The sequence below is a fragment of the Tauraco erythrolophus genome, chromosome 9 (genome assembly GCF_009769465.1).
Source record: "Tauraco erythrolophus isolate bTauEry1 chromosome 9, bTauEry1.pri, whole genome shotgun sequence".
In the NCBI taxonomy this organism is placed as follows: Eukaryota; Metazoa; Chordata; class Aves; order Musophagiformes; family Musophagidae; genus Tauraco; species Tauraco erythrolophus.
The window spans coordinates 1,243,907-1,256,393 of record NC_141473.1 but is presented as its reverse complement, the minus strand read 5'-3'; the positions used below and the strand labels follow the sequence as shown (position 1 = coordinate 1,256,393).

The window sequence follows — 12,487 nt, the reverse complement described above, 5'->3', positions numbered from 1 at the left end:
CCAACTCATTTATATGCATAATGCCAATGTGTGTTTTGATAATTTTTAAACACGATGAAAGTGGTTTATAAATAAAGGGATGTAATGGTTCCCCTCAACCCATAGATTCATAGATTTCTAGGTTGGAAAAGACCTTAGAGATCATCGAGTCCAACCGTCCCTAACCCCCATTAAACCATATCGCTAAGTAGATCATCCACCCTATTCTTAAACACATCCAGGGATGGGGACTCAATCACCTCCCTGGGCAGCCTATTCCAGTGGCTGACAACCCTTTTAGAGAAGAAATACTTCCTAACATCCAACCTGAACCTCCCCTGACTAAGCTTATGCCCATTTCCTCTTGTTCTATCACCCATCACTAATGTAAAGAGCCCTTCCCCCACCTCCCCACCATCTGTTCTCAAGTATTTGTTATATTTGGATATTGTTATCCAGGCTTCTCTTTCAGCTCAGCAAAACTATTTCTATATAAGAACAGGAGAAGGTAACGTGGAGGACGGGCTCTGCCATCATCTCAGACTTCTGATGAACAACAAAAAGCAGTCGCCCCCCACAAAGTCATTTCTCTTATGTATCAATAACAATAAAGGAGAATGTTTTAATTTGAGGTACCTGAAGTGAGATTCAGATTTGTTAAGGGTACTGTGAAATAATTAGGCCATAAAAATGTTATTTTGGGATGAGATCTTACGCTTCCACAAACTTGAAGTGCTTCTCCAAAGGTATTTTACCTCCGTGACTATCAGTATTTTGCACTACAATGTTCCTTAATACACACATTTCATTTTGTTGTACCATGGGGCTAGTTCTGTTTATTTTTCTATTCCTCCATTTTAAATAAAGCAAAACCAGAGCCCAACTTGGAGGCTTTCTGACAGATACGGATCACCGCCGGCACCGATCACTCCTTGTGTTTCACAGAATTTCACCAGAAAATGAACCGCGCTGTCCATCTGCTATCATACTCACATCGTGACGAGGATTTCTGACATTGTCAAGAAATGCTAAAGTCAAGGAGAATCCCCAACATAATAATACCCCATTTTATTCATATTTGAAATAGGGGAGGGCAGTGTAAGGTCTAGATGTGCACATACATTTAAACCAGAAAACATCACAAGGGGTACAAGCCACTGAAACAGAGTTTTCAGCCATAAAAGCCAGATCTCATTGGTTTTCTGCATCTTACTTTTTCTTTTTTTTTTTTTTTTTTTTTTGACAGGAAAATTGGCAAAACCTTATGAAAACCCCTGTGAACTCTGTCTTCAAGTCTACTGAAAGACCTACACCTTCTTTCTGGGTCACCGCTGCCTGTTTCTACCACGCGCAGAAACTCAAGTGATCGGCCTTTGTCTCTCCGAAATTTGTGCAGGACCCCCGAGTCACACGGGGGTGGGAGCAGACCGGGCTCCTCCAGGGATGTAAAAATAATTGTTAAATAAAGTTGTGAGTGAGCAGCTGTCACGAGCCTTGCAGGCCCTGTAAAATCAAATGGCACTGGCAGCGCCGGTTTCACCCCGTAATTCCGACACGGCCACACGTTCCCTCGCTCACACCAACGGCAACTTTGGGTCAGGTCTTGCTCTCACGGAAATAAATGACAATTTTTTTCATGTGGGAGTTTGGAACTCTGTATGCTTTCTAAAACACATCTTACATTAAGTACTCTTCTTTGAGTTATTCTGAGTTTCATTTTTCCAAAGCATTAGAAAATACTCTTTATTTCCTTGATTCTAAAAAATATCCAGCACACGTCTAAAAAAAAGATTACCACTAGTTGGAGAAAACATCAACATCACTCCTAGCAAATGGAAATCTATAAATCTAATGGGTAATAACTTAAAAATTAGGTCAACTGAGAAAATTATTATGATCACAGACAGAGGAGAGTGGGTCTTTCCTTCAGCATAAAGGAAGGGCTGTATCGACGTTCAGCAGAGCCGTGCTGATTTTTTCTAGCCATGATATCCTACTTTTGCAATCAGAGCGACTATTTTGCTCCTAATATGCTCCAAACTCCAACTGATAGTAGTGGGATTTGCATACAAACCATGAGCCATAGGAACTCTCTCTGTTTTTTCTACTTCTCAAGTAAAAACCATGAGACCTGCACTATCTTACCCAATATTTCAAAAAGTTTAGAAACTTAAACCCCCCTGAAAATTGGCTTAAAATATTTATTAATTAAAAAAGTTAAATATTTGTTTATACAAATAGGATGAGAAAAATCTCATGCAGACTTTTCACGTACAGTAACATAAACTGAAGTCACACGGTGATGGTTTTCCAACAGAACTTCCCCCCAGGAACTGTGACGGAGAAGTGTCGCTATCGCCTGTGTGCCTGAAAGTCAGTTAATTCACGGTAAGTAGAAAGCAATTCCTGAAATGTAGACTTTTCCTATGGAACATATGCCAAGATTTTCACACTCTTCACTAAGATTAACAATTAATATCTCATTACTACTACTCAGAGAACTGGACGGAGACGTATGAACACCGGGTAATGGATTCCCGCGTACCACCGCACCTCTAAACACTTTATGGTAATGCATAAAGTTGCCCAAAGATTGCTTTAGATAATTCCCCTAAGTGATGAAAATATCTTGAGATCGTTATGGATGGCATCTGCTACTGCTTAATTACAAATCTGCATTGGATTCATAACTTGTGTATATTACAAGTAATTTGCATAATTAAAACAATTAAGGGATTGACATATCATGGCAATTAGAAATGCATCAAACTCTGGATGTTGTACAAAAGAGAGCTTCAATATGAAACATTAATTCTTTGAGAACAAAATATCCTTCAGATTCCTGCAGAACAACCTTCACAAATTCAATATGTGTCCAATAAACTCCGCTCAGAGCAAGTTTTTCTCCGGGATATCCGCTTCCTCGTCAAGGTGTTGCAAGTTTAACCCCGAACGCTTCAGCCTTCGTTTGAATTTCTGACTGCAGTCAAGCACGGACTTGGCTATTTATTGCCAGTTTCAGGAGTTTTTATCTCATTTTCCGTAGCCTTATCCTGTTTTCTTTGTCCCTCTTTTTAAGAATAAGTATGAACTGATTGAAAAAATGCTCTTGGTCCTTCTTCTTCTGAACAAGGCGAAACCGCTGATCTCTTCCGTATTTCTCTGCAAATTCTTTAAACGTCGTTCTGCAGAAAAGAGAGACATTTTAAAGCTGCGACTTTGCTCGTCCACGCTCGGACTCTTTGACCTGGATCTCACTTCGCTTTCCCACTGACACTCAAAATGGGTGTTCTGGGGAATGGCTGATAGGAACGTGATGGTAAGCTCTGGGATGAGGGAGGCGAGACCGTGTTGGAACTGCCCCGGCTTCGACTCACAGCTCAGCCTGCAATAGCTAATTCTGGTTTTTTGAATTAGAAAACTCTGCATGATTGAGGCCCTGAGCAACCTGATCTAGTTGGAGATATCCCTGTTCCTTGCAGGGGGGTTGGACTAGATGACCTTTGAAGGTCCCTTCCAGCCCTAACCATTCTATGATTCTATGATTCTATGGCTGACAGGACAATTTTGAATTATTAACACAGTGTTTGCTGCAGCCCAGTTACTGCCAGTACTTATGGCCAGTATTTCAGTAATTAGCCTGTAACAGGGTGGAAAACCCCACCCGTGTCTAACTGCAAACAAACGAGCTCTGACTGTCAGTCGTACACGACACCTGCTGAAATAGGATCAAACGCCAGTTCCATCTTTTCTAAAACCAGCAAAAAATTAACTGTACCTCTGAGTGACGGGCTCAATGAAATTGAAATCCACAGATGCCTTTGCCTGCGAATTCCATCGTCAGGTCCAGCATTTTCCAAAGCAAACACGGCACTTGATGGCATATCACATCAAGCCAGACACTACTGACAGTAGACGACTTCCTTCGATGCTGCGGTCTCACAGTCAGCTCAACAAAAACACTAACCAGTAAAATGTTCCCTGTCCTGTAGGCCAGCACGATTTTGCCTTGCAGACTGAAAACATCCTTGCTGGAACCAGCATTTACCTGCTACGTTAGCCCAGAATATTCTGAGTTTTGTTGTAAAAAAAATCTTGTAATTACTACTTCCACAGAGAGTGACGTGTTGCTTGTATCTATGTGTCCAGGCAGCAGTGCTGTACAATTACCTGCGTATTTTAGTAGAAAACTGTAATTTCTTAGTTCCAACAATGTAAACAGACATAATAGATAAGCTCTTTTTTCACATATAATATACAAATGAGCAAGTGCTATCCTAAGCACTCTCCATTGTGCAGTTTTGGATTCATTACTTAAAAATCGATGTAGAAAAGTAAATCACTGCATTGCATGTGGGGTTTTTTTTTTTTTAATTTAGTGATGTGGCATGAATACTAACTTTGCTAAATTATGTTTCTCTTCCATCAAAAACCAAACCTAAACACAGTTTTTCACTAGTTACACCTGCATGCCTGATATAAATGAGATTTAACATTCAGGCACTGATTTTATATAGCTAATATACACGTGTGCATGTTCTATAATTACAGCATATATATGCATATAAAATAAATGGGTTATGCAAAACATTGGACACTCTAATGAGAATGAGAGAAGAGAACAGAGAGATGGAACGTTCCCTTTCCCAGTAATATTAGGGAAGGAATGTCTGCACAGCGTTGTAACAACGGATGGACAAGCTTGCTGCAAGGAGTACGTTCGGTGTGACGGCGTTCTGGGCTGATAAGCGCGGCGAAATGAGACAGCTTATCTTAATTATCTCCATAATGCAATGCCATACCTTGGCGATAGCTTGGATTCTTCAAGGAGCTTTTTAAATTCTTCTTTGGCTAGCAACAATTTATTTTTCTTTTCTTTGTACTCTTCTCTGATCCTGGTCTTGACAAACTGTTCAAATATCTTTCCAAGAAAGGGAAACAAGATAGAGCATTTATTAACAAAGCCTTTATGGTATTCATGTTTGATCAAAGGGCTGTCAATCTCACAACCTACAGTTCTTATCTGCCCTCGGTACAGGCTGACTCGCACGCAGCTGAATCTGCTTCGTGCAGCCCTGATCATGTTCTCACAAAATAAGTAGCTGGAAAGAGGTATAATTTCGACAGATAACACTTTCATTCAAGCATCCAGTGCCACATCAACCAAAATTTCTTGACTTCAGTGTCTTTCTTGCATTTTCATGCCTATAGCACTATTTTTGTACATCTGTACAACTGACTGCATTTATTTGGTTTGGATCTCGCATCTTTCCCAACTTGCTGCAGTTCCTGAAAATGTCTGTAATGCTAAACATCAATATTCTGTAGATTACCCCCAAAAAAAGCCTGAGGACTTTTCAAATCAGTTGTCAAAAACCACGCTCGTACACATGATCCTCTGTACACCTCCCCCTGAAAGCTTTAACATGTTTGGAAGGGTCGACAACCTTCCTCTAACAGGATCTGGCAGCTAAATATGCAGCTGGGCACGCGGCATCAGGATTTTTGGTGTCTTGAAAAGGAGTTACGGAGTTCACTATGCCACAAAATTCTGCCAACTGCTTTAATCCCGTTTTTCATCCCAAAAATCTGGCCCTGCTTGTTTCACGCTTTAGAAGCGTGGCACGCCGAGTTGTTGAACCAAAGGAGCTGCTCCTCAACATGCTATTAGCTGTCCATAGTCACCATCCTTTCCACCACGAATCACACACATTAAATATGATTACTGCAGTTACTACCATGGTTGCTTTCTCATCAGCCATGAGGATGCACAGGTGCAGACCTACACGTCATGACAGCTAAAGGAACCAGATTACAACCAGTATTTAGTATGGTAGGTGGAAAAGGGAAGAAACAGCGCTGGAAAAGTAAACATAAAAAAATGGCCATGAAAGAAGCACTGTGAAAAACCTAGGGAATCTAAATATATTACACTGTATGCAATGGTGTAAGTTGAGTGTAAGAGGAGATGGAAAAAATGGAACGAAGTAGGTGACACTGTTGTTGCTTGCCTTGCCAGTAGCAGTGAAGCTATCGGTAATAAATCAAAATTAACAGAGAGCTCATCATTTAATACATTTGCTGCTTTACCCTTCATTGTTCCTTGCTTAAACACAGTAGCACCTTTCAACTGTTAACAACCCCTTGGAAAATATTGGAAAATAAGTGGAGCAAACCACAGACGTTCAATAACAAATCGTTACGTTCCTCGGGCAGTGTAAGGTCACCCACCGACAGCAGAGCTTGCACTCCTGGAAGTCAAACCCACCTGAAGACAAGTTCAAGTCAAGAGGAAGTTCCCTCAGATGCCTCAAACCACCCCTTACTCCTTGTCCTTCGTTAGACACAAACCATTGACCAGATCTGGGACTCGGCCCGGATTCAGCTGCACCTAGACTACTTTTAGAGATGGCGTTTAGAGAGCAAGGGGTCCTGGCTGAACATCATGACTCAACAGGAGGGTTTCCCTCACTCCTTGTCTTCCGTTAGCCATGAACCATTGACCAAGTCTGAGACTAAGCTTGGATCTAGCCGCACCTGGGCTCCATATGGAGTTTGGAGCGCAAGGTGGTCCACTCTGAACCTCGCGACTCAAGAGGAGTGTCTTCCTTACCATTCTGTGTCTCCAGCCTCTCTGTAAATCACTTCAATGTGAGTATAGCTTCATTTTCCTATGTGAAAAACTAGCCCTCACTCTCTCTCGCTCATCTGCGACCAATTGGCAAGATCATAAATCACTCCTAAATCAGTCGTTTTGCAACAAGATCACAGTCAAAATGTTTTATTTGCCCTTTCCAACCCTCCTGCCCAACCACAGAGAGAAGAAAACTGCAGTACAGCCAGCACTCCAGCACTCCTTCCTTCCTTCCTTCACTCCATCATTCACTCATTCCTCACTTTCATTGTGAGCCACTTTTCACCTCTACCCCCCTCTGATATAAATTCATTTGCATAATTTAAAAAGTACTCAGATGCTTTCTATTCAGGCCACACAGTCAGCATCCATGAAGGTAAATATTTCCATAAAACTAAATAATGTCTTCCAATTTGAGTTGCACTTCAATAAGTACTTTCATTAAATCAAACATCTACACTTGTCTGAGTCTAACTTACTTCTTAAATTACTTCTTGGAGGAAAATGGGGTCTAATTAAACGGAACTACTCATAGTGAACATCTAGAATGCTTAACTTCAAGGGTAGTCTCTAAAATACATCACACACCTGGCATGTGCTCCCAAGCTTATTTTTTTTTAACCCTGTTTTTCAGAAGAGCTACCAACAGTCATCCTCTTTCCTCTTAACTCTGAGCCTGAATTACTGTCACTCGCAGAGCCAACCTCGACCTGACTACGGGTTCCTACCTACAGGACTGCCAACAAATTGCTTTTCATAGCCCTTCCCTTGAGTATTAAATACACTCCACAACCGAGGTCCCCCTCAGCAGTGCTTCAAGCACAATATATTATGTGTATCCATTACGTATTTTTATTATATCATCTCCAAGGCTGATAAAACGAAAGAAGTAGATCTTGATTGACTCATCAAGGTCTAGGTTTCGTCCTTGCTGATTCCTTGAAATAAATACAAAACTCCTCACTCAGTCTCTTGTTTAGCAGTATTGCCCATTCTAGCAGTTTCTCTTACGTTTTCATTCTCATATTTCATTATTATTTTATTTCACTGCTTTCTTAAGAAAGGAAATATCGAAAAGGTAGTAAACGAAGATGTATGGGCCCCATCCCTCAGTAAATACCTACAGGAGGCTCTCTGGAGAATTACAAGACAATAAGGGCCCCAGTGCAGTGGAACAGGAATAAGTACATCTTTCATTGTGTTTGTTTAAAAAATGGATAATTCCATATTCAAAATTCCTCCTTCTCCAGGATGACAAAAGACTGGTAAGGAAGAGAAACAACTAGAGAATAGAAGCCTTCACCTTCTCTGCAACATCCTTGCACCTCTCCTAAATTTTTTAGACTGATCTGCAGCCCTCGGGTCCTTTAACATCCCTAGTGATAATTAATGCCCAAATAAACAAGGCAGCAAAAAGTCCACCTCCCTTTGCAGCTTGCCAGAAAAAGGAAACCCTTTCTAACAGACACCAGCACAGCCACAGTGCTCCGTCCATTTACGTCCAGCGAGTTTAGTTATTGCAAAACATAGCAGTAAAAACTGCCAAACTCCTAGAAAATATTCTAAGTTATAAAAATGAAGTAGTCTCTCTACAATATTTAAATAATTCAGAGTTACCTCACGGCCATTTCCCTTTCTACAGCCCAGTTTCCCAGACTCAGTAGCAGTTGTTCCTACAAGCTAAGAGACCGTAGCTCTTCTCTACGTGCAAACTCATTTGTTACCAGTTGCTTTTCAAAGGAGACAGCACTTCTGTATGAGCAGAGCTTATGTCACTGAAAAACTCAAAAAAGAAACTTTAATTTTATGCCAGTCTTTTTATCCTACCAAGATAATTACTCTGTTATTGCAGTTAATTTGGGAGATGTTTGCTGCCAATCGGAGGCTATGCTGGAGGTAATGCTCACCTGCTTACGTTCTTCTGAATTTAGCAGAAGGTAGCGTGGATCAAATACTATTTTGTGTAACTCTTTTTCCCATGTAGAAAATGCTGAAACCTGTGAAGTACACAAACACAGGTGCATTAAGGGATTTTAATATGGATGTGAAAGAAGGAAATGTTCCAAGGAGAAGCAAAAGAGTAGTTCAGAGAGCTAATGAACCCTCTAAAGAATGCCTCAGAGCTGTTGGAAGCTGAATTTTAATCTGTTTCTGGCAATGCTCTGGTCGCCCCCACACCATTAGTATTGATTTGCTCTAGGACATCTCCGTGAGGATCTGGGAGATGCTCATTCCACGTATTTTTGATGGAAAGAATCTGTAGCAGAAAAGAAAATGCCACTTTATTATCCCCTTTGTACAACAGAAGCATCAATTTCCATTTAAGCAATTATCTCAGCTTTAACTCCCCTTCTCTCCAAAACGTAAATTACAACCCAGGCAGGGCTGGCAATGCGGGCACACACCGAAAACCTTCAAAGCACCCTGTTTTTGTGATAAAGGTGCTGCCTCCCTCCAACAGCACGGCTGCCACGTCTCCTCCAGTTCGGGGCTTCCACCCCTTCCTGCTGAACCCAGCCCCACGCATCGCTCCCACTCCCGCAGCCATGTCAAACGGAAACATCACACTCCAACAGAGCTTCTTCCATCTTCTCCAACAGCTCCTTCGGGCCAGCGGGATGTAAGGACCACCAAGAGTCCGAGCAGGTCCCTCACCTGCCCCATCCCCTTTGCTGGGGGCATTCACCAACCGACGTTCTGGGAGCGCGAGACCAAACCCCCCCAGCCTGGTTGTGGCACCTGGCACAACATCGCTGCTAATTTGTTACGGAAAGCTCTGGAGTAACACAAAATATTCTAATCACTCCGTCTAATAACAAAGAAGAGTAAATCCACTAAAAAAATGAAGTATATGAAGTATAATTAAAATAGGGTAATTAATACTCAAACAGGAAAGCTCCTGAGGTTTGGGTTCCTCCCCTCCAGAAGGACCAGCAGCAGGAATCCTTTTTTTTGGGGATGTCTTTTATCCTCTCTGGGACATGAGCTTTGTTTCCAGTAGAAAGGCCAGTCTGAACTCAAAGCTAGTTAAGCTCAGGTTAATTTATCCTGTAATCATGCCTGTTCGTGATTTTTTCGTTTAGTAATTATTTAACTTCACACACTGCAGACATACACCCAAATTAAGCGTTGGCTACAGATACTTGTAATTTAATTCTCGCTACATGTCATATGCTGTTCGGGATACTCATTTCAGAGCTCTAAAAATCCATATAAAATACTAATATTCCGACTAACCTCCCAACACGTATTGTATCGTGGTCTTCCCTTCTGTGGGACTTCAACCAGGGAACACATGTGCTGGGGATGGTGGGGATGCCATTTCTTCTCAGAATAAATAATCGTTTCTGTGGGCTAGCATTAGCCCAGATGAAAAGGAGAAGAGATCTGAGCTTGTCGTGGGCTTCCAGTTCCCAACTCCTGCTCTTAGCCAGAGCACAAAGTACGGGGAAAACCCAGACGGGAAGGTGGGGGTTAAGATCCCTCTGCCCCCTCTTTTTTCTCCCCAATATTAAGAAGGTAAAATCTTGAGGAAAAAATTATGATTTCGAATTCTTAAAAAGGTCTTGTTTCACTGACACCATCCTAGCAAAGAGAAGAATTTCCTGGAAATGCCGACTGGAGAACTTGGCTGTTTTGATGCCGTGGCTGCGAGGAAGCCAGGAAGAGGCTGGATTTTCTCAGGATTTTGTGAAGATCTTTAAATTTCCAGGTGAATATCAGAAATTACATTTTACACTGGAGAACTTGCCACAGACTCAAGAATAGTGCTATTGTCTTGCGGCTACACCAAAATTTATTTTCAAAACGTGACAATATTCTTCTGTTGATCTAATTTATGCAGGAAGATGCGGAGCACACTGAACAACTCCATCTTGTTCACGCTTTTCGTAACGCCATCAAGTAACTTCTTGAGAAACGACACGACAAGGAAATGGCAGGAAATGTTCGTTTAAATAATCAGTTTAAAATAGCACTAATGGCCGCGCTGCATCTCAAGCGATGCTGGTGCTAACCAGCAGCTCTCAGACATTAAAAAAATGCTTAGGGTAAAAGCAAAGTAACCTATTATCTATATATTTTTAAATAACAGCAAAACCAAACCGTAAATTCCCTGAATTTCTTATTTTTATAAGTGAGTCTGAATCTTATACTGGAAACACTTGAGGAATCCTATTATAGAATATCCTTAATACTTTCAAATTTTGATGTATAGCCCACTGATTTAAAATATATCTTCAACCAGTATTTGTTTATAGCACTTCTGCATTTTTTAAGCATAAATAACAAAATATATTAATAAAGCAGGTCTGGCATGGAGATAATTTACCGTTGGGCTTCTGAAGCTCTAATTATCTACCTTTAAAGTCTGCTGATTACCAGTGATAAATTTTACAGGTTTTACTGCCTAACAGACGCCTCGCATTTTTTTTCTTTACAGAAATTACATGAACTTCTACAGAATACATATTTGCAGAGTGGTGGAGGGAGGTGTAAAATGTGCATACACTGCTCCATCATACACCCATTTACATCTGCAGGATCAGGACGTGTTACGCTTCTTAATTCCATTCACACTCAAACTCATCAGCTCTCTGGAAGAAGGGACACTCTGAGATGCACTTTTGCAGACGTGATTTTATGTTTATGGATAACGGTCCCCAAAACTCCTCATATCGACGGCAGTCTTTAGGTGGCCAGTTCAGCACAGGTTTGGAGGTGCTGCCACAGAAAACAGAAGTCAGGCTGAAGCTCTTTGCCAAGTCAGTCACCGGATGCTGGTACGTGATCTGTAACTCGTTATTTCGCTCTTGGGCATGAGGCTCATAGCACTGATGGCTTCTGTCTGTAAATTGAATTTATGCTCCATCTATCGACTCGTAATCTTGATTCGGTCACGGTAAAATGGCTGCAATAACTCTGAGCCCTCCCGTAACCTCCACCAGCCCCGGGGCCGCCAGCTCTGCGGGAGGCACGAGGCTCCGGGAGCGCTCGCTGGGCACATCGGGCCACCTCTTCTTGTCCCCGCTCAGCCCACAGCTCCTGCACCCCAGTCCCAGCTGGGACCACTGGGTCTTCCCAAGGAAGTCCAAGGACAGACAGGGAGGTCCAGGGAAAAGGGCAGGTTTTCTTAACCCCCCTGAGACTCCACTACGTCCCTTCCTAACAAACTAGGCAGATTTTGGATGGCCAGTAAGTGAATTTGGCTTCCCACTGCTGGGACCACTGGGGTTGTGGTGATGAAACCTCTGCCACGCCAACAAAAGCGCCGAGTTTGCCAGGACTATTTCTGAGCCCGGCGCTGTCTGTCAGGTGCCGTACACGACACATCTTTTGTGCTTGGTTCCTCAGTTCTGGGGTTGACGTGGGACCCCCGGGATGGCACGTGGCACTGCTCTGTGCTGGGAGAGCTACTGCTCTGCTTATCTTTGGGTCTGTCTATAGCAATTTAATCAGAACTGCACCTGCAAAGGGCTTCAGCGCCGCACAGCCATGTTTTACGGGATGGCATGGGAGGAAAAGTCACAGTAAAGCACCAGAAAACCGACACAGTGATTAGACAGAAAAACCCCTCTCAATAATTCTTCGTTTGACCACTGACTCACAATTATGAAACGATTCCTGCAGTGGTCCCAGATGACGCCCTATTTTCACAAACGAGACACGCCGAAGAACGCCGCGCGTTGCTTACCCCCCTCTCCAGCAGCATATCTCGGAAATGAGTGATGCGCTCTTCCAGGGGCGGCGTCACCCGAGGGGCTGAGCCCTCCTCGTTCCTCTCCTCCGCTTCAGCCTTCCCCTGGTCACCAGCTGGGGAATCTTCTGTTCTTTAACAAGGTAAGATAGAAAATAGTTCAGTAATCGTCAGCTCGG

The 12,487-nt window shown here is 42.4% G+C and overlaps 1 protein-coding gene across 1 annotated transcript in view; it reads right to left on the bottom strand.

Annotated features, from left to right (window-relative positions):
- Positions 1-3,007: 3,007 nt before the first annotated feature.
- TCERG1L (transcription elongation regulator 1 like) overlaps positions 3,008-12,487 on the bottom strand; it is an 88,537-nt gene continuing 79,057 nt past the window's right edge. The window contains exons 10-13 of the mRNA XM_086616749.1: positions 12,306-12,441; positions 8,521-8,610; positions 4,782-4,900; positions 3,008-3,164 (exon numbers count right to left, since the gene is read on the bottom strand). Of these exons, the coding sequence (XP_086472875.1) occupies positions 3,008-3,164; positions 4,782-4,900; positions 8,521-8,610; positions 12,306-12,441 (502 nt within the window). The remainder of the gene's footprint in view (positions 3,165-4,781; positions 4,901-8,520; positions 8,611-12,305; positions 12,442-12,487) is intronic.